Source organism: Callorhinus ursinus, unplaced genomic scaffold (genome assembly GCF_003265705.2).
Source record: "Callorhinus ursinus isolate GAN/ISIS: 27379988/994484 unplaced genomic scaffold, GSC_fseal_2.0 scaffold18, whole genome shotgun sequence".
Lineage (NCBI taxonomy): Eukaryota > Metazoa > Chordata > Mammalia > Carnivora > Otariidae > Callorhinus > Callorhinus ursinus.
The window spans coordinates 36,249,287-36,267,941 of record NW_027397080.1 but is presented as its reverse complement, the minus strand read 5'-3'; the positions used below and the strand labels follow the sequence as shown (position 1 = coordinate 36,267,941).

The 18,655-nt window shown below is 44.0% G+C and overlaps 1 protein-coding gene across 4 annotated transcripts in view; it reads right to left on the bottom strand.

The window, feature by feature from the left end:
* The window catches only part of GNB1 (G protein subunit beta 1), a 94,466-nt gene that overhangs the window by 21,426 nt on the left and 54,385 nt on the right, over positions 1-18,655 (bottom strand). For all 4 annotated transcript variants that reach the window (XM_025856845.2, XM_025856843.2, XM_025856844.2 and 1 more), the window contains 3 exons: positions 13,211-13,313; positions 7,099-7,137; positions 5,295-5,401 (listed from right to left, as the gene is read on the bottom strand). In XM_025856845.2, coding sequence (XP_025712630.1) covers positions 5,295-5,401; positions 7,099-7,137; positions 13,211-13,267 — 203 coding nt within the window. In that variant the 5' untranslated portion in view covers positions 13,268-13,313. The remainder of the gene's footprint in view (positions 1-5,294; positions 5,402-7,098; positions 7,138-13,210; positions 13,314-18,655) is intronic.

Sequence of the window (18,655 nt, the reverse complement as noted above, 5' to 3'; positions counted from 1 at the left end):
GTGTCACACATTTGTTTGAGACAAAGCACACTGATTTATAGAAAAAATTAAAAAGGTCTAATTGTGGGCACCTGGGTGGCTCAGTCGTTAAACGTCTGCCTTCGGCTCAGGTCATGGTCCCAGGGTCCTGGGATCGAGCCCTGCATCGGGCTCCCTGCTCCGCGGGAAGCCTGCTTCTCCCTCTCCCACTCCCCGTTTGTGTTCCCTCTCTTGCTGTCTCTCACTGTCAAATAAATAAATAAAATCTCAAAAATAAATAAATAAAAATAAAAAGGTCTAACTGTTAGCTCAACTTTGAAAGCATGACAGAAAATGCTCCCATAAATAATAGTTCAGATCCAAGAGTGCTTGCCTTCAAATGCAGACTAGATCACCAAAGCCACTCTCTGGTGAGCTAATGGGTTGATTTTTTTTTTTTTTTTTTTACATTTTTTTAAAGATTTTTATTTAGTTATTTGACAGAGAGTGAGCGAGCGCACAAGCAGGGGGAGCAGCAGAGGGAGCAGGAGAAGCAGGCTCCCCGCTCCATGGGGATCGATCCCAGGACCAGGATCATGACCTGAGCCAAAGGCAGACACTTAACAGACTGAGCCACCCAGGCTCCCCAACAGGTTGATTTCTTATAACTGCTTACGTTTGGTTTTTGTTCATTATAAATCAAATTTCAGACATATAGATTTTTTAGAACCAAAGGTGGCAGAAAATATTTAGTATACAACTTTATGTTCCATTTAACATACAGAAAGCTTCAATAGTAAAGAATAATCAGCTCTTAGATATTCCAAATTTATGAGACCTTTCTCCCCCCAAAAACGAAACAAAACAAAAATCATGAAAATTTCCCAGACTGAGCTAAATGTGGAATCCAGGTCTCCTAGAAACATTAAGGAGGTGCTTAACCTCCCACCTGCTTTGCAAAGAGATGACAAACCGCACCAGAATCGTGTCTTGTCCAGCAGAAGAGACTAGTAACTGTTATGAATTTTCTTCATGATTCTTGCTTTGGATAACTGCTAAGTTTGGGATCCTGTGTTGAGAAGGTGCTCTGTCTATATTTGCAGAATTAAGACAGGATACTGCAGAAGGAAAGCATGACTAATGGGCAAAGGGACAGAGTAATTCTGGGAACCACAGCTACTTATAAGATACCCTAAGAACTCTGTCCTACAGAATGTGCTATTTTCAAGCAATGGCAAGGAGGCTCTATTCATAAGGCTACGCAGAGATACGACACAGTATGGTAAATAATGATACATTTTTTTCTTTCCTTTTTTTTTTAGGCAGAGCATTCCAGCAATGCCCCCAGGGGTGAGTTCAGATGCTGCACAAGAGCCCAGGGTTTTCCATCTCCCCCAAGGACATGTGTGCAGGGCCAGGCTTTGGATGGCCCTCCTACTGTAGGAGAGGACAGTGGCAGGGTCAGACCTGGGGGAGACTCCGAACTCCCCGTGGGCCCAACTGCCCCAATGGAGGGAGACAGGTGACCTCCAAGGGTCTTTAAATCTCTGCACCAGAACACTCTAGGTACCTGGAAACAGGGCAGTTGGTGAGGTGGGGACAGGGCTGCATGGCCACTGCCCCAACAGATTTTTAATTTTAAAGATTTTAATCAAGGGGCACCTGGGTGGCTCAGTTGTTGGGAATCTGCCTTTGGCTCAGGTCATGATCCTAGGGTCCTGGGATCGAGTCCTATATCGGGCTCCCTGCTCAGCGGGAAGCCTGCTTCTTCCTCTCCCACTCCCCCCTGCTTGAACCTCTCTTGCTGTGTCTCTCTTGGTCGAATAAATAAATAAAATCTTAAAAAAAAAAGATTTTAATCAAACACAGGTTTTGACCATTTCAGCCAAGAGCATATTTGACTTACTAACTGATCAAAACCTGGAGGTAAAACTTACTCAAGACATTCTGACAACTGTGATATTTTCCATCAAATTCTATGTTCTGATGCACAAACTTCCTTTACAGGGAGTCAACAATGAGTTTGGCAAAAAGAACACAAATGTTGTCGGGTGCCTGGGTGGCTCAGTTGGTTGAGCGACTGCCTTCAGCTCAGGTCATGATCCTGGAGTCCCTGGATCGAGTCCCTCATCGGGCTCCCTGCTCAGCAGGGAGTCTGCTTCTCTCTCTGACCTTCTTCCCTCTCATGCTCTCTCTCTACCATTCTCTCTCTATCAATAAATAAAAATCTTAGAAAAAAAAAGAACTTTGAAAACCTCATAAAAAAAAAGAACACAAATGTTGTCAATGATGCACTGTAAAACTTATCACAGAACCAAACTAAGTGCAGGTCTAACCTATCATTTTTCAGATGCAGTTTCTTAAAGCAAAGTCTTGCACCCAGGTTCAGTCACAAACCTATTAGGCACTTAAAGCTATTTCCTTCCAGGAAACAGAGTAAGGTTCAGTCTGCTGCTCAATTTCTGGTTGGCCCTTTACACAGGCTTTGAATGGACTATCCAAGCCAACGTAAAGAAGCTCATCTTCCCGGAGGGTCACCTTTAGAAAAGTCTCCTGGTCAGAGAGCTTAATATTTGCTGACTCGCCCAGGGGTTAGAGAAATGTTAAGCTGTCTGATGATCCTCGAGAAGGTGAACGGGGACACTTCTTAATCCAAGACAGGACAACTGTTGGAGAAGTGAATTAATTTGGCCCTAGAGCTTTCAGCTATTCACAAGTCAGTTACTGTGAGGCACCATCCACCCAGAACACACAGGCAAGAGCCAGCAAGGAAGTGAGGGCTCCAGGAAGCTGAGAATAGAGGTTGAATAGAGGCCCACATCCAAATGCCTCTGGCCCCTCCATTTACTTGGAGGAGGGAGGGCTCTCAGACTTAGCTGGGCCAATTGTGTTTTGCTCTCAATCATAACAAAACTTCAGCAGACTTTAGAAAGGGGAGAAAAAGTTTCACATTAACTCATGTAACTGAAAGAGACTCTCAAATGTTGTAAAAAGTAGAATTTAAGTATAAATGAATATATTATGTCGATAAACATAAACGTATACACACGCATACTGCACAAACCTCTTATTGTGGGGCTCTCCTACGGTTTTGAAAAATAAACTGCTAGTCAGTACAATAGTTTGAGAGCATCTGTAAATTATACAAACATGATAAGATAACTGGTATTCATGAATTACAGCCTTGAATCATGAAAAACAAATATTTTGGACTTTAAAAAGACAAAAATTTACCTATCCAGAAAATATGGCTATCTAGAAAAAAATAATATCTGAAAGGCTCTGAATAGCAGAGATCCTCCTTAATATCATTTTTTGTTTTCTTTTGTTTGTGATTATAAAATAAGGCCCCCATATAAGGGCACTGTGAAATGTAACTGTGCAGTTTCTTTTTTTTTAAAGATTTTATTTATTTGACAGAGAGAGATAGCGAGAGCAGGAACACAAGCAGGGGGAGTGGGAGAGGGAGAAGCAGGCTTCCCGCGGAGCAGGAAGCCCGATGTGGGACTCGATCCCAGGACCCTGGGATCATGACCTGAGCCGAAGGCAGACGCTTAAAGACTGAGCCACCTAGGCGCCCGTAACTGTGCAGTTTCAAAAGCAGTTATAAAACAAGTGCCCATTTGCCCACCTTCCCGTCCAAGAAACAGAACAAGACCACAACACCCCCACCAGCCTCCCATGTGACCAAGACCCTGAATTTGGTGCTACTTATTCATGCCCTTGCTTTTCTTCCTTCTGACTCTGAGGCTTTCAAAGCGCAATGTGTGTTTGAACCAGATGGAACGTAAAGCCTTGCACATAGTGATTGGGAAGCTAGATGATCTGGTGTCCTCCTGCTGAGCCCAGTCCTCATTTCCACAGCTGCCTGCAGGTTGACCTGGTATTCCCAGTGACCCTTAGGCACAAGGGACGTGTCACCTATGCAAATCCCCAAACTAGAACCCGGCTGTTGCAGGAGAGCAAATTGCTTAGGGAGTCAAGACAACGACTGGGCTCCAAGTAACAGATTCCTGAGTACCAGGCTCTGAGCACTTAGCTCCAAGTACTAGACCAAGAACCAGGTTCCGAGTACCAGGCTCCAAGTGCTGGATTCCTGAGTACCAGGCTCTGAGTACAACCTAGCTGCAGTGTCTATCAAGTGTCCTGTCTGGTAAGGACAATGATGTTCCTACAGATGGAGGAAAAGCCCTGGAGGCAATATACCATTTGGTTACCGTCTACTTTTGATAACAAATTCCAAGGTGGACTGATCAGCAAGGGCATTTTTCTTTCTTTCCCCTTTCTTAGTCTTTCTGATTATTGCCATCATTAAAATGATCAAAGTTAGCTCTCATTTGCATTTGAAATTGTACTGAACAGCATATAGAACAAACTAAAGATAGATTCTTTTGTTCTGTAGCTGTTTACACTCTAAAGTAGACAATTTCATGAACAAAGAGAAACCAAGCAATTCCTCTCTGACACGCACACAAAATAATGCTACTCAAAGAAAGGCATTCTGAGAATCACACATCAGGTATTTGAAAGAGCATGTTATAACCACTAAGTCCCACAGCATGTTACTTCATTATTCGGGTGGAAAAGGTAGAAGAGACAGATTCTCCAGCAGCCTCTAAAAGAAAGAGAGAGTTGAACAGACTGCACTCTGGTGATGTTGCAGGTTAAGGGAAGGAGGTGTGGAGAGGGGAAAGGAAGGAAGGACCCATGATGTGATGGAGATGAGCCACCCAGAGGGGAAAGAAGACCAAATAAGGGGCAGAAGTTAAAGTAAAAGCAAGGAGCGCCTGAAGGGCATTTTCTTGTTGGGACGGCAGATAAAAGGAAGGCGGGGCAGCAGCTAAGACATGCACTCCCTCACGTCCGCTGTGGGCGCCAAGAAAACCAGCAGCAGACCTATGCACAGCACTCAGGATGCTTTAGTCCCTGCTGTAAGCCTCAACACACTTCATCTTCCCCACACCACAAGGAAGGTTTATGATCCCTGAGCCAGGACACTAAAACCACAAGAAGGTAGGGGCCAAGGAGTCATGAGAACAGGCTGGAAAGGCAAGGAGTCAAGGCACAGAGAAGCTGTATAACCCCCCCAAGGTCACACAGGCATGGCTGGTATAAACATGATGAGGGTGGTGAAGCCAGTGGGCCATCAGCCCCGGTGAGGGACGCATGCACAGGGAGTGTGCCCTTGTGGTGCTACACCTGGCCTGCCCAGGTTCTGCCAACGTCCTCACTGTCTTTACAAACAACAGCAAATGAATTCAGGTTATTTTTCCTCAGAAAAACAGAACAATCCTTGAGTGTCTCAAGCACTATGTTTTGCTCATGCTCCCACACACCTGGAATCCGTGCCCCAATGCATGGCATAAATTTTGGCCAAGTGCCCCCTCAGCGTTCTCCTGGTGCGCATCTGGATTCTTCCCACTGGGTCGATGTTGTTTGTGATCTTAAAAATAAAAGTTACTGCAAATTAACAGTCTGTCATGGAATGACTTCCCCTGAGGCCTCCTCTCCCACCCTCCTTGGCAGCCCCACGGCCCCTGCTCTGGCTGTGCCCACCCGGTTCCTGCAGCTCTCCACTGTGACTTCTCCTGCTCACCACAGCACCTACCTTCCTTTCATGGTCTGTATGAAGTCTGTCACTCTACTTGCTGTTCAAGACCTCTGTTCCCCCAACCCCTCTCCCCATAATGAGCAACAGCACCAGTCCACAGGTGCGCTGACCTCCCCGGGTCTCCCTCCCTCCTCTCTCTAACTGCTCATCCAGGCCTAGCTCCTCCTGCCCCTCAGTCCTTGTAGGCTTGCTCTCCTTCCAAGTTACAGTCCCATCAGCCCCCATCACACTGAACACAGGCCCGCTGCTCACACATTGTCCACAGCGACCAGGCTGGGCACTGATCTGGACAACAGTCAGTAGTGACTAGAAATGCTGTTGCTTATCGCACAGAACTGGATGTGCAGACCTGCGGATATACTCCAACATGTAAAAAATGGACATTAACGACTCTGCGTTGACAACTGGACTAAGTGTATCACAATGTTTTTTTTTTTTAAGATTTTATTTTTAAGTAATCTCTACTTAATCCCCAACATGGGCCTCAAACTTACAACCCCAAGATCAAAAGTTGCATGCTCTGCCTACTGAGCTGGCCAGGCACCCCAATAATGGGTTTGAAAAAATGTACAGTCCAAAGTATACGAAGTATATCTGAGAATTCAAATTTAGGACTTCTATGCAATGTAAGTTTCTCTTTAACTTACTGTTTAACCCCAACTAAACTACATCCCCTAAAGCACTGGGACAATGTAAAACATTTAGTCATCCTTAGTAGAAGTATGAATATAATTTTTCTTTCACATTTCTGTTTAATTCTATGGACAGAAACTTTTTTCTTAATGAGGTGAAACTCACCATTTTAGAGTGAACGATTTGGTGGTGGTTAGCACTTGCCCACCTGTGTGCAACCACCACACCACCTCCATCTGTTCCAACAGCTTTCACCCCCAGGAGGAAACCCCATAGTCACCCCCCACTCTCCTTCCTAAGTCCTGGCAACCACTCCTAAACTTCTGTCTCCTTGGAGCTGCCAGTTCTGGCCATTTTCTATCAGTGGAATCCTACACTATGTGACCTTGTATGTCCGCTTCTTTCCCTGGGCATCATGTTTGAGGCTCACCCATGCTGCTAAACATGTCGTAATGCATCCTTTGTTACAGGTGATTAACATTCCGCCGTGTGGATGGACCACACCTTGTTATTCACCCACCCCTTCACAGAAACTGTGCTCATCTCCACTGTTTGGAAACTGAACAGTGCCGCCACCGAGAACACACGTGTACGTGGGCTTATCTGAGCACCAGTTCTGGGTGTGCATCTAGGAGAAGAACTGATGGTTCATAATTTATGTGCAACTTTTTGAGGATCTGCCCAACTGGACTTTAGAAAGGCTTGTGAGACATCTATCACCCAAAAAAACATGACTTCCTGTGCATTCTGAATGAAAATGCTTCAAGCAGTGTTTACACCCTCACTGTGCAAAAGGAGAGAACCAGAGCACAGCTCACTCTCAAGGCACCGAGTGCAGGCGCCCCTGAGAACCTGCCCAATGCCAGGCAAGCGCCTCTGCGTAGAGGGGTCCTTACCTGAGAGAGCGTTGCATCTGCACATGCTTTTCTAGCATCCTAGGAAATAAGAATGACAAAGCAGGAAGTTAGTAACGTTTCACACACATTCAGTCCCAGGTCTTCACACCAAAGTCTCGGAGCGCCTCTACAAACGGTTAGAAGCCAAGGCAGAAAGGAGGGGGATGGCGTCCCCTCCCCACTCCCCTGGCTCAAACGCAGTCTAGGGCCACCAGAGGTCCTGCACTCTGTGCTTCAGGTTCTAATGAACAGAGCACCAGTGGCACCCCATGCATGTGATAACCAGCACAATACCCCTGTGACCTCAGAAATGGAGCCTGTGCTGGGAGGACCACACTGGAAGCCGGGTGGTACTGGAGAAACCCAGATTTGGGTGCTGGTTCCTCTCCTGCCTGCCGAGGCTCCTGTACTTTGCCACAGACGTGCACGTGCGCCTCGCTCTGTCTTTCTAACAGCCCAGTAGCCATGGGGCCCAGAGAAAGAAGTTCAAAAAGCACTAGATGTCCAGCCCAAAGAACTTTCCCTCCAGATCATGTTAACTAAGGACTTTGTTTTCAAGCCAAATAACAACCGATGCTAAACTCTATGAGCAAAGGATCTGGACTCAAGACAATCAAATTCAGGTAAGACTCTGGCTGTTGTATCTATTATGTTTTCTTATCTATAAAATGACCTTGTGAAACAGGTAAGAACTATAAAGGGATATTCTAAGGCTAAGACGTTTTCATTGTTCCTAAGTGATCAAACTTACTAGGAGATACAGAAAACAGAAAGCCATATATTATGAAGGAAAATGAGACAACAGCTTGACAGGGGTAAAAATCTGAGTACAAAAGTAATATGGGACACCATTCTCTAGGGGCAAACTGCCTCACTGGGAATTATTTTTATTGCATGAAGCTGGAGGGAATATTTATCAACTGAGAACATGGAAAAATACTCAAAGACATTATTGTCATAAATGTGCCAAAGATCTAGATTTCAAATTCAGCTTTAATTATACTCCTAGAAGTCATTCTGCTTGGGGCGCCTGGGTGGCTCAGTCCTTGGGCGTCTGCCTTCAGCTCGGGTCATGATGGGATGGAGCCCCACATAAGGCTCCCTGCTCCGCGGGAAGCCTGTTTCTCCCTCTCCCACTCCCCCCGCTTATGTCCCTCTCTTGCTGTGTTCTGTCAAAAAAAAAGTCATTCTGCTTAATTAATTCTACTTAATGGATTAAATAATTAAAACACCAAAAATTACGTCATCAAGTATTTCTATGCCAGCACCTAAATTTGCCATAAGGAGCAAGCAGAGGGAAGGTCCAGAGTAGCAAGTCTTTCAACAGGGGATTCTACCTGTCAACTACTGAGTTTAACGTTTATTTCTGAATATCACTCTTAATGATGTTATACACGGCTTTTAGTTTTAAAAAAGAACAATGACGGGACGCCTAGGTGGCTCAGGTAGTTGAGCATCTGCCTTCGGCTCAGGTCATGATACCAGGGTCCTGGGATCAAATCCCGCATCGGGCTCCCTGCTCGGCGGGGATCCTGCTTCTCTCTCTGCCTGCCACTCCCCCTGCTTGTGCGCTCCCCCTCTCTCTCTGACAAAAGAAATAAATAAAAATCTTTATCTTTAAAAAAAATGAGTATATTTTAAGTGGAAAAATAAGCCATGGGAGTTAAGCAACTTCACTTTGATTAGTGTACGAAGATCAACCTGGATTTTCACACTGTATCATACAATAGACTGTGGTGATACTACTGATAAACGGAGGGAAAAGCCATTTTAAAAAAAACTAAACACAGAGAACTCCAATTCAGTCTTCATTCTAACCTACAAGTGCTTATGTCACTGAGTGCAGCACTTCTCAGAACAAGCAGAAAGAAGTCTTCTAATAGAAGCAATCTCTGTAACTGTTTCATAAAGACAGAAATCTCTATCTTTCAGATTAATTTCCAATTGAATGGACTGGTGAAAATGTGCATAGTGGGTATATTATTTAGTGCAAAGGCTTCCATGCTGCTATGATGAGAAATGCCACTGAAGACAACAGGCCAACTCTTTTGTCCCTTTAAACCAGAGTACATCCAAACCAGTGATCACTCAGTTCCCCACACAGCGAGGTTTCTTCCTACTTGGGCCCCAGGGAAAGCACCTGCTCTGCTCAGTCGCTGGACAGCAACACTTGGCTGAGTCTTCTCACTTGCATGGGTTGGTACAGTTGCTTTGTAAATAATTTGCACCTGTACGTTCCAAGTTTTTCCTTAATCCATCAATTAGCTCATGTACTTTTAAGACATGCCATTCTGGTTTTCTTTCTCTTTTGAAAACAAGCTGAGAAGTATATATATTTTTATTTTTTTTATTATGTTATGGTAATCATCATACATTAGATCATTAGTTTTTGATGTAGTGTTCCATGATTCATTGTTTGTGTATAACACCCAGTGCTCCATGCACGACGTGCCCTCTTTAATACCCATCACCAGGCTAACCCATCCCCCCACCCCCTCCCCTCTAGAACACTTAGTTTGTTTCTCAGAGTCCACAGTCTTTCATGGTTCCTCTAAGACATGCCATTGTTTGATCAGCATCCCTTTGAGAGCCCGTGTTTCCTCACAATCTAAAGTGGTCTGGGGCGCCTGGGTGGATCAGTCATTAAGCATCTGCCTTCAGCTCAGGTCATGATCTCAGGGTCCTGGGATCGAGTCCCACATCGGGCTCCCCGCTCGGTGGGGAGTTGGCTTCTCCCTCTCCCTCTGCCCCTGCTTGTGTTCCCTCTCTCACTGTGTCTCTCTCTGTCAAATAAATAAATAAAATCTTAAAAAAATAAATAAATAAAAATAAAGTGGGATGAGGGCTGCCCGGGTGCCTCAGTCAGTTAAGTGACAGACTCTTGATCTCAGCTGAAGTCTTGATCTCAGGGTTGTGAGTTCAAGCCCTGCACTGGGCTCCAAGCTGGGCATAGAGCCTACAGGCATGCATGCATGCATAATGGGATGAGATGGTCCTTGGGGCCTTTCAGCTTAAAAACAAATCTAAGAAAGCAAGGCCTCTTAGAATCACCTACCACTGTTTGATTCCCTATGCCCTGCATTCTTTAACTAGTATGTATTCCTTGGGTAGTCAGAAAGAAAAGGGTATTTTTTCTTTTTGAAAGAAAGTCTTCCCTTCCTGTTTGGTGTAATGGGACTTTGCCGTCCATCCCTGTGCTGTACAAAGAAACCAGCACAGACTTAGCTCCTGAGACCAGCGTGGAAGCTTTGAGCACATGAAGCGCAGCCAAGACAAACTGAGGCCTGTCATTCAATGTAGGACACACTGAATTCTTGAGACTTAGTATAGAAAAGGAATGTGAAATAATAAAAATACCTATTTTTAAAATTTTTATTTTTAAAAGATTTTATTTTTGAGACATCTAGGTGGCTCAGTCGGTTAAGCGTCTGCCTTTGGCTCAGGTCATGATCTTAGGGTCCTCGGATCAAGTTCTGAGTCGGGCTCCCTGCTCAGTGGGGAGTCTGCTTCTCCCTCTGCCTGTCCCCACAGCTTGTGCACACGCACGCCTCTCTCTTAAACAAAATCTTTAAAAAAAAGTTGGTAAAATAAAAATAAAAAAGAAAAGATTTATTATTTTTTTAGTTTTTTTTTTTTTTTTTTTTTTTTTTTTTTTTAGAGAGAGAGAGCACGAGAGCGTGCATGGGCGGTGGGGAGGCAGAGGGAGAGGCAAGAGCAAACTCCCAACTGAGCAGGGAGCCCAACCAATGTGGGGCTTGATCTCAGGACCATGACCTGAGCCGAAGGCAGATGCTTAACAGACTGAGCCACCCAGGAGCCCCAAAAGATTTTATTTTTAACTAATCTCTACACCCAGTGTGGGGCTTGAACCTACAACCCTGAGATCAAGAGTTGTATGCTCCACGTTCTGCATGGAGCACTGGGTGTTATGAACCAACAATGAATCATGGAACACTGCATCAAAAACTAATGATGTAATATATGGTGATTAACATAACAATAAAAAATTAAAAAAAAAAAGAGTTGTATGCTCTACTGAGCCAGCCAGGTGCCCCAAATATCTATTTTTTTAAAGTATCTATTCTTTAAAAAAGACTTTATTTATTTGAGAGAGAGAGAGAGAGAGAGAGAGAGCGAGAGCACGAGAGCTCGAGCAGGGGGGAAGGGCAGAGAGAGAGGGAGAAGCAGACTCCCCGATGAGTAGGGAGCCTGACTCAGGGCTGGATTCCAGGACCCAGAGATCATGACCTGAGCTGAAGGGAGATGCTTAACTGGGCCAGCCAGGCACCCCTAAAAGTATCTATTAATTTTATGTTGAAATGATAATATTTTAGATACAGTAGTTTAGACAAAGTCTGTTAAAAATTGATTTCAGGGGCACCTGGGTGGCTCAGTTATTAAGCATCTGCCTTCGGCTCAGGTCATGATCCCAGGGGCCTGGGATCGAGCCCCACATCAGGCTCCCTGCTTGGCAGGAAGCCTGCTTCTCCCTCTCCCACTCCCCCTGCTTGTGTTCCCTCTCTCGCTGTCTCGCTCTCTGGCAAATAAATAAATAAAATCTAAAAAAAAAAATTGCATGTTTCTTTTCACACTTTTATTTTTTTAAGATTTTTTTTTTTAAAGATTTTATTTATTTATTTGCCAGAGAGAGAGAGGGAGAGTACAAGCAGGGGGAGTGGCAGGATGTGGGACGCGATCCCAGGGCCCTGCGATCATGACCTGAGCTGAAGGCAGATGCTTCTTAACCATCTGAGCCACCCAGGCGCCCGTAAGATTTTATTTTTAAGTAATCTCTAAACCCAACATGGGGCTCAAACTCACAACCTCGAGACCAAATTTGTCAAATAAATAAATGAAATCTTTTTTTTTTAAAGATTTATTTGTCAGAGAGAGAGCACAAGCAAGGGGGAGCGGCAGGCAGTGGGAGAAGCGGGCTCCCCGCTGACCAAGGAACCTGATGGGGGACTCGATCCCAGGACCCTGGGATCATGACCTGAGCTGAAGGCAGACACTTAATCATCTGAGATACCCAGGCGCCCCATATATCTGATCTTTTAAATGTTAGGATTTGAAATTTGAAAGATACTTTGTTTCCTCTTGGCTGTAGATCTTTAAAAATTCCATTATCTTTTCTCAAGCTTAAGAAAAGTTGGAGGGGCGCCTGGGTGGCTCAGTCCTTAAGTGTCTACCTTCGGCTCAGGTCATGATCCCAGGACAAGGGTCAGAGGGAGAAGGAGGCCCCCCGCCGAGTAGGGAGCCCGATGCAGGAATCGATCCCGGGACTCCAGGATCCTGACCGGAGCCAAAGGCAGTCGCCCAACGACTGAGCCACCCAGGCGCTCTTGTCCCAGCTTCTAATCATGGTGTGAGAACAGGAACAAAAACTTGTACTTACCGTTTCTCTAGAAAATGTTCCTTACAAGTCCTGTCTCACAAAATGGGAGGAGAGTGGAATTCCCGTCTCCAGACCCCTCCTAGTCCCACGTTCTCAGAAGCGCATGGGCTCTGCGGTGGGACAGGCTGTACAGCCGTGGGACTCTGGGAGCTACTCGTGTACAGGGTGTGGCTGAAGGACACACGGTTGTGCTCGTCTCCAGCTAGATGTGCCTGCTCTCCTGACAGCCGATCAAAACTGCAGATGCCAGTATCCGTCCCAGGACCGTTCTCCAGGGCACCTTGGGCACCCCTGAGACACTTTCCACTGTTGTTACTAACTCTTGTTTTAAACAAGTTTCCTTGCCCTCAACAGTCACAAGGGAGGGAAGCAGACACCACACTCTACACAGTGACCAAGAGAATGTCATGAACGGGGGGAAAAAAATGTCTTGAATGAATTCCCAAGGTTAAGAAAAACATACAGAGAGACACTTATAAATTCTATGAAAACATTTTTTGTACATTCAAATAATGATATACTGTAAAACAAAACCCTGAAAACCACGTGCTAGGCCAAATACCTGGCTCTAATTACCATATCCTGGGTCAGCAAAAATTTAGTTTCAATCCAAAACAGAGTAGTCATTCTGAAACCCACCTTTCCCAAAACAGATAAGAGCTTACCTGAAATCCAAATGATTTATAAACTAAACTAAGCACACATGTAGCTACATACCCTAATTTGGTTTTTAAGCTGCTCGGCCTCCTGCCGTAACTGGTCAAGTTCACTCATCTTCGGGTCCTAGTGCTCTTCAATGCTACCTCAAGGAATCTCAGATCTGAAACGGAAATATAAGCATAAAAAAATCAATAAACAATGGTTGAGTAATTTAATGAAGCAGGTGAGAAAAGGAAATTAGAATTTTGAGAGCTATGATTTTGTTACAGGTCAGAGCACTTTCTTTCAGCGTTCACCAAAACTTTTAAAGTGCTTACCAAGGGCTGGATTAATAAAATATAATTACTACTATCCACTAGCTTTTACAATGACACTGTCTAATAGACCACTCAAAAGATGGTGGTGAATTGAAAAAGGAAAAATCTGTTCAGGAGCATTCTTCATGAAGGGTCTGAATCTCACTCTAAACCCAAGAACGTAAGACTGACATTAGAAGAGGTCTCACACAGAAACCGAGGGGGAGTCTGTTCGGGAAAAGGGCAGAGTGGCAACCTGACAACCCAGAACCTCAACACCACATCCATGAACTTGAACCCATGACCACCCCCCGCCCCCGATGAGGTCAGAATGTTTACACAGAAATTCTGAAAGCACTCAGTGTGGTACCCAGCAGGCCCCTGGTTCACAGACATCGCACTCTCTCACCAAAATGGGCCTGGGGTCCCAGGAAACAGAAGCAGTAACTCCACCCTTACCGGCACCTCAGTACAAGCAGCCCTGCCACCCACTCTTAACGGTGCTCCACCCCAGTCTTGTTAGGTATTCCTTACATCAGACTCAAACAAAATCACCCTGTTGAACGAGAGACTGATTTTCCCAAGGGAATGTAATTGGGGTTGCATTTCTTTTTTTTTTTTTTTTTTTAAGATTTTATTTATTTATTCATGAGAGACAGAGAGAGAGAGAGAAGCAGAGGGAGAAGCAGGCTCCCCGCTGAGCAGGGAGCCCGATGCGGGACTCGATCCCAGGACCCTGGGATCATGACCTGAGCCGAAGGCAGACGCTTAACCATCTGAGCCACCCAGGCGCCCCTGGGGTTGCATTTCTGACCAAGAACATGACTGTTAAATCAGTCATAATTATGACCAACGTATCACAAAGCTGAAGACATAATTACCAACATCTCTTAATCGCTTAAGCCTACAATGAGCTCCCACATGCAAATATGGCTTATCAAAGGGCCTCAACATCCTATGCAAACACACACTGGAGATTTTATGCAAAAATGACAGTTAATATTATATACATCAGATACTTAATTAACAATAGTTATTTTCTTGAGATTGAAACATATCTGGGGGAAACTGGAGGACAGAGGAAGCATATTTGTTAGAGTTCCCAGTCTAGATAAACTTCCCTATTCTGCACAAATTAAAGTAAATTCACATGGTTTACATTACAGAAACTTGATGTATACTTACTGATGAAAACAAAAATATCTTTCCCAATAAAGAATATCTTTAAAGAGTGTGTGTGAGTTCTTGGTTTTTGCTTTCAGCTGTGCTGTCTATTCACAGCTACAAAACCAGGCCAGGCAGGAGGCAGAGGGGAGAAGGGGGTGCACGCTGGACCTCCAGAAAGCAATCTACAGTTGCTAGGACTGACCTTCAATGAAAGTCTGCAGAACCACCAGGAAAGGCCTTACAGGGACGGGACGGGATGTGAAGGCGCCTCTGGGAAGGCAATACTGTGGTGACACAGTTTCAGAAATATTTCAGACCAAAATAGTTGTTTCTAAAGGCATTACTTTAAGTGGATGCTGGAAGCACGTAGAAAGCTTCAAAGAATACTTCAAGCCTCCCTGGTCAAAAGGAGTTTGCTGAAGCTCAGTGTAGAAGAGGCTACACTTGCAGACACTTTACCCCTGTGACACGACTGGCTAATGCTCTCTCCAGTCTTCATGTACAAATTCTTCAGAACTGCAATTCATGAATATTAACGTATGCAACAGGAACAGTGCCAAGAGAATATGAGCTAATTTTTACAACAGAAAGCTGTGATGATGTGTCCTCCGAGTTTGTGGACTGCTTTGTGTTCTTTCTGCCACCAGGACATCCTACCACCACTCACATGCATTTATATGTGATATTATACCTCATACACAATTATGCAGTTAGGGGTAGTCTTATTCCAGCAACACCATCCAACCCATGTTAGAGAATTGTTCTTAGTCTGTAAAGAAGCCGTATTATTCAATCCTTCTAAAATCAATGTTGCAGGAAAGTAACAGTTAATGGTTGTCATGGGGTGAACTGAATTGTTAGTTTTATAAATAAATAAAATCTTAAAAAAAATGGGGGGGGCGCCTGGGTGGCTCAGTCAGTTAAGCATCCCACTGTTGCTATCACAGGTCATGATCTTGGGGTCTTGAGATTAAGCCCCATGTTGGGCTCTGTGCTCAGTGGGGTGTCGGAGATTCTCCCTCCCTCTGCCTCTGTCCTGCCCCCCACTTGCACGCATGCTCTCCCTCTCTAAAATAAATCAATAAAATCTTAAATGGTTGGGACGCTTGGGTGGCTCAGTCAGTTAAATGTCTGCCTTTGGCTCGGGTCATGACCCCGGGGTCCTGGGATCAAGTCCCGCAAGTCCCGCATCTGGGTCCTTGCTCAGCGGGGAGCCTGCTTCTCCCACTGCCTGCAACTTCCCCTGCTTGTGCTCTTTCTCCCTGACAAATAAATAAAATCTTAAAAAAAAAAAAAACTTAAAATTGTTAGTTTTAGTCAACAAACATTAACTTCTGCTTATAATTTAAACACTAAAAGGTTAAGGTAACTTTTTTTAAAAAAGATTTTATTTATGGGGCGCCTGGGTGGCTCAGTCATTAAGCATCTGCCTTCGGCTCAGGTCATGATCCCAGGGTCCTGGGATCGAGCCCCGCATCGGGCTCCCTGCTCGGCGGAAAGCCTGCTTCTCCCTCCCCGACTCCCCCTGCTTGTGTTCCCTCTCTCGCTGTGTCTCTCTGTCAAATAAATAAAATCTTAAAAAAAAAAAAAAAGATTTTATTTATTTATTTTCAGAGAGCGAGCGAGCGCACGGGGGAGGAGGGGGGAGGCAGGAGGAGAGGGAGACGCAGACTCCCGGCCGAGCAGGGAGCCTGATGCGGGGCTCCATCCCAGCACCCTGAGATCATGACCTGAGCTGAAGGCAGACATTTAACTGACTGAGCCACCCAGGTGCCCCCCAAAGTGTCTTTAAAATGAGAAGATCCATTTAATTCACTTACCCCACAAAATTTCAAAAGCAGTATCAATACTTGCTGACTTGAATCTTTAGTCACAAGCAAAGAAAACAAAACCAGATCTATTTCTTTTTCATCAGTAAATAGCATAAATTATTAATGCTGCTTTTATTTTTTATTTTTTCTTAAAGATTTTATTTATTTGAGAGAGAGAGAGAGAGAGAGAGCACGAGTAGGCAGAACGACAGAGGGAGAGAGAGAGAAGCAGGCTCCCTGCTGAGAAGGGAGCCCAACGCCGGGCTCCATCCCAGGACCCTGGGATCATGACCTGAGCTGAAGGCTCAGCCACCCAGGCGCCCCAATGCCACTTTTAATTACATATCCCTCTATAGTCAGTGTCCGCATCTGAGTCTCAACAGAGAGACTCAAAATCCACATTTGTTCATTTTTAAGAAAAGAGGTATTCCTGTGGTTACTAGCAATAATAATCAATGTCCTGTAAGACCTATTTAATTTATATCTATAAAGATAAGTTTATTTAATCTTTATTTAGCTGTAAAGAGTAACCCACGGTTAAGCATTTAATTTTTTTAAATTACATTCTCTATTCTCCATGTCAAAGGTGTATTTTCTGAAATCAAATCTGGAAAAGAAGTTTTTTTTTAATAGATGGACAGATTTAATGATGAAGGGGCATTCAGGGTCTCTAGCACACTGGCCTTACTGTCCCTGAGTGGGCACTGTCCAGGACCACCTTGATGAGATATGGGTGTACACCCTTTGCTCAAAGCTAATGGGACACGGATTTGGAGCCATAGCCTGAGCGTGGAGGGTTCGGATAAGACCACTGTCACAGAAAACCAGGTAGTCAATAGTCACCCAAAGAGAAACTGGCAGACAGCAAGGAGCATGCACACTCAAATAGAGTGGAACTAAGAGGAAGCAAAAAACTTTCTAATTCCCATAAATTAAAAGTTCACCCCAAATGCTCTTCTATGAGGATACAGTAAATGAAATAAACAAGGTACAGAATAGTGTATGAACGATGATGTGTTTCTCTTTGTGTACATAAAAAGGAAAAACATCTATGTTAACCTAAGCAATGTTTTTTTCTGTGCATGTGAGAAAATGTTAATAGTGGTTGTTTTCAGAGAATGACACAGGAATAGTGGGGCAGCTTTTATTTTTCACACTATCTTTAATACATGTACATATTTTTTCTTTTTAAAAAAATATTAACAGGTTATCTGGGCCCTGAAACCAAGGAGCATTCACATTGTTTTGTCCATACTTTTTGGTTTTAAAAACAAAATGTTAACTTTCAATTGGAAGAACTATTACATATCGCTAAGAACAATAATGAAGATGGAATAAACACTTGGAAAAATGCCTGATGTATATTAAATCAAAAACAAAGTTGTGTAATAATTTTAGCTATTTTTTTAAAAAGATTTTATTTATTTATTAGAGAGAGAGAGAGAGCACAAGCAGGGGAAGAGGGTAAAGCTAGTTCCCCGTGGAGCAGGGAGCCTAATGCGGGGCTCGATCCCAGGACCCTGGAATCATGACCGGAGCCGAAGGCAGATGCTGATTGAGCCACCCAGGTGCCCCTAATTTTAGCTATTTTAGAAGATTAAAAAATATGTTTTAGTTTAAAAAGACATTTAAAAAGACTAATAGCATTTGTTAGAATTATTGGTCATATTTCCCTCTTCATTTTCCAAACACTGATAATGTAGTTACTTTAACTTTTTAAAAAATGTACATTTTAAAAGTCTTACTTACATGGAATCACTTTGCTTTTCTCTTCACTATCCTTAGTTCCCCAAAGCCTTCTGAAAACCCCACCATCAGGTTTCCGTGGCCTGGGTTCCTTCTCTCCTCCCGTTGCTAAAGTCAAGGCTAAGCTCTGGCCATGCTGACTCAGTGCATTCACCCATCTAATCCACTAAGACAGGACCTGCTGAGAGCCTCACATCTGTCCTTTATGACCCACATTGCCACTAGCTTTTATTTAGAACTTCTGTTCTAGAAATACTTTTCATAGAAATTTAAATAACTTAAAAGTATATGATCTGCCCTAATTTAGATTATATCCAACATCTTTGTAAGTCAAAGCGTTAACACAAATTTTTTATTCAAATATTTCACATTTGCAATATAACTTGCTTCAGGTGGCCCCCCATCACATCATTTCCCTCTCATGAAGACCCCAGTAAGGTGTGGGAAGGAACTTCAAGGGTACCCCCAGCACCCCAGTCACT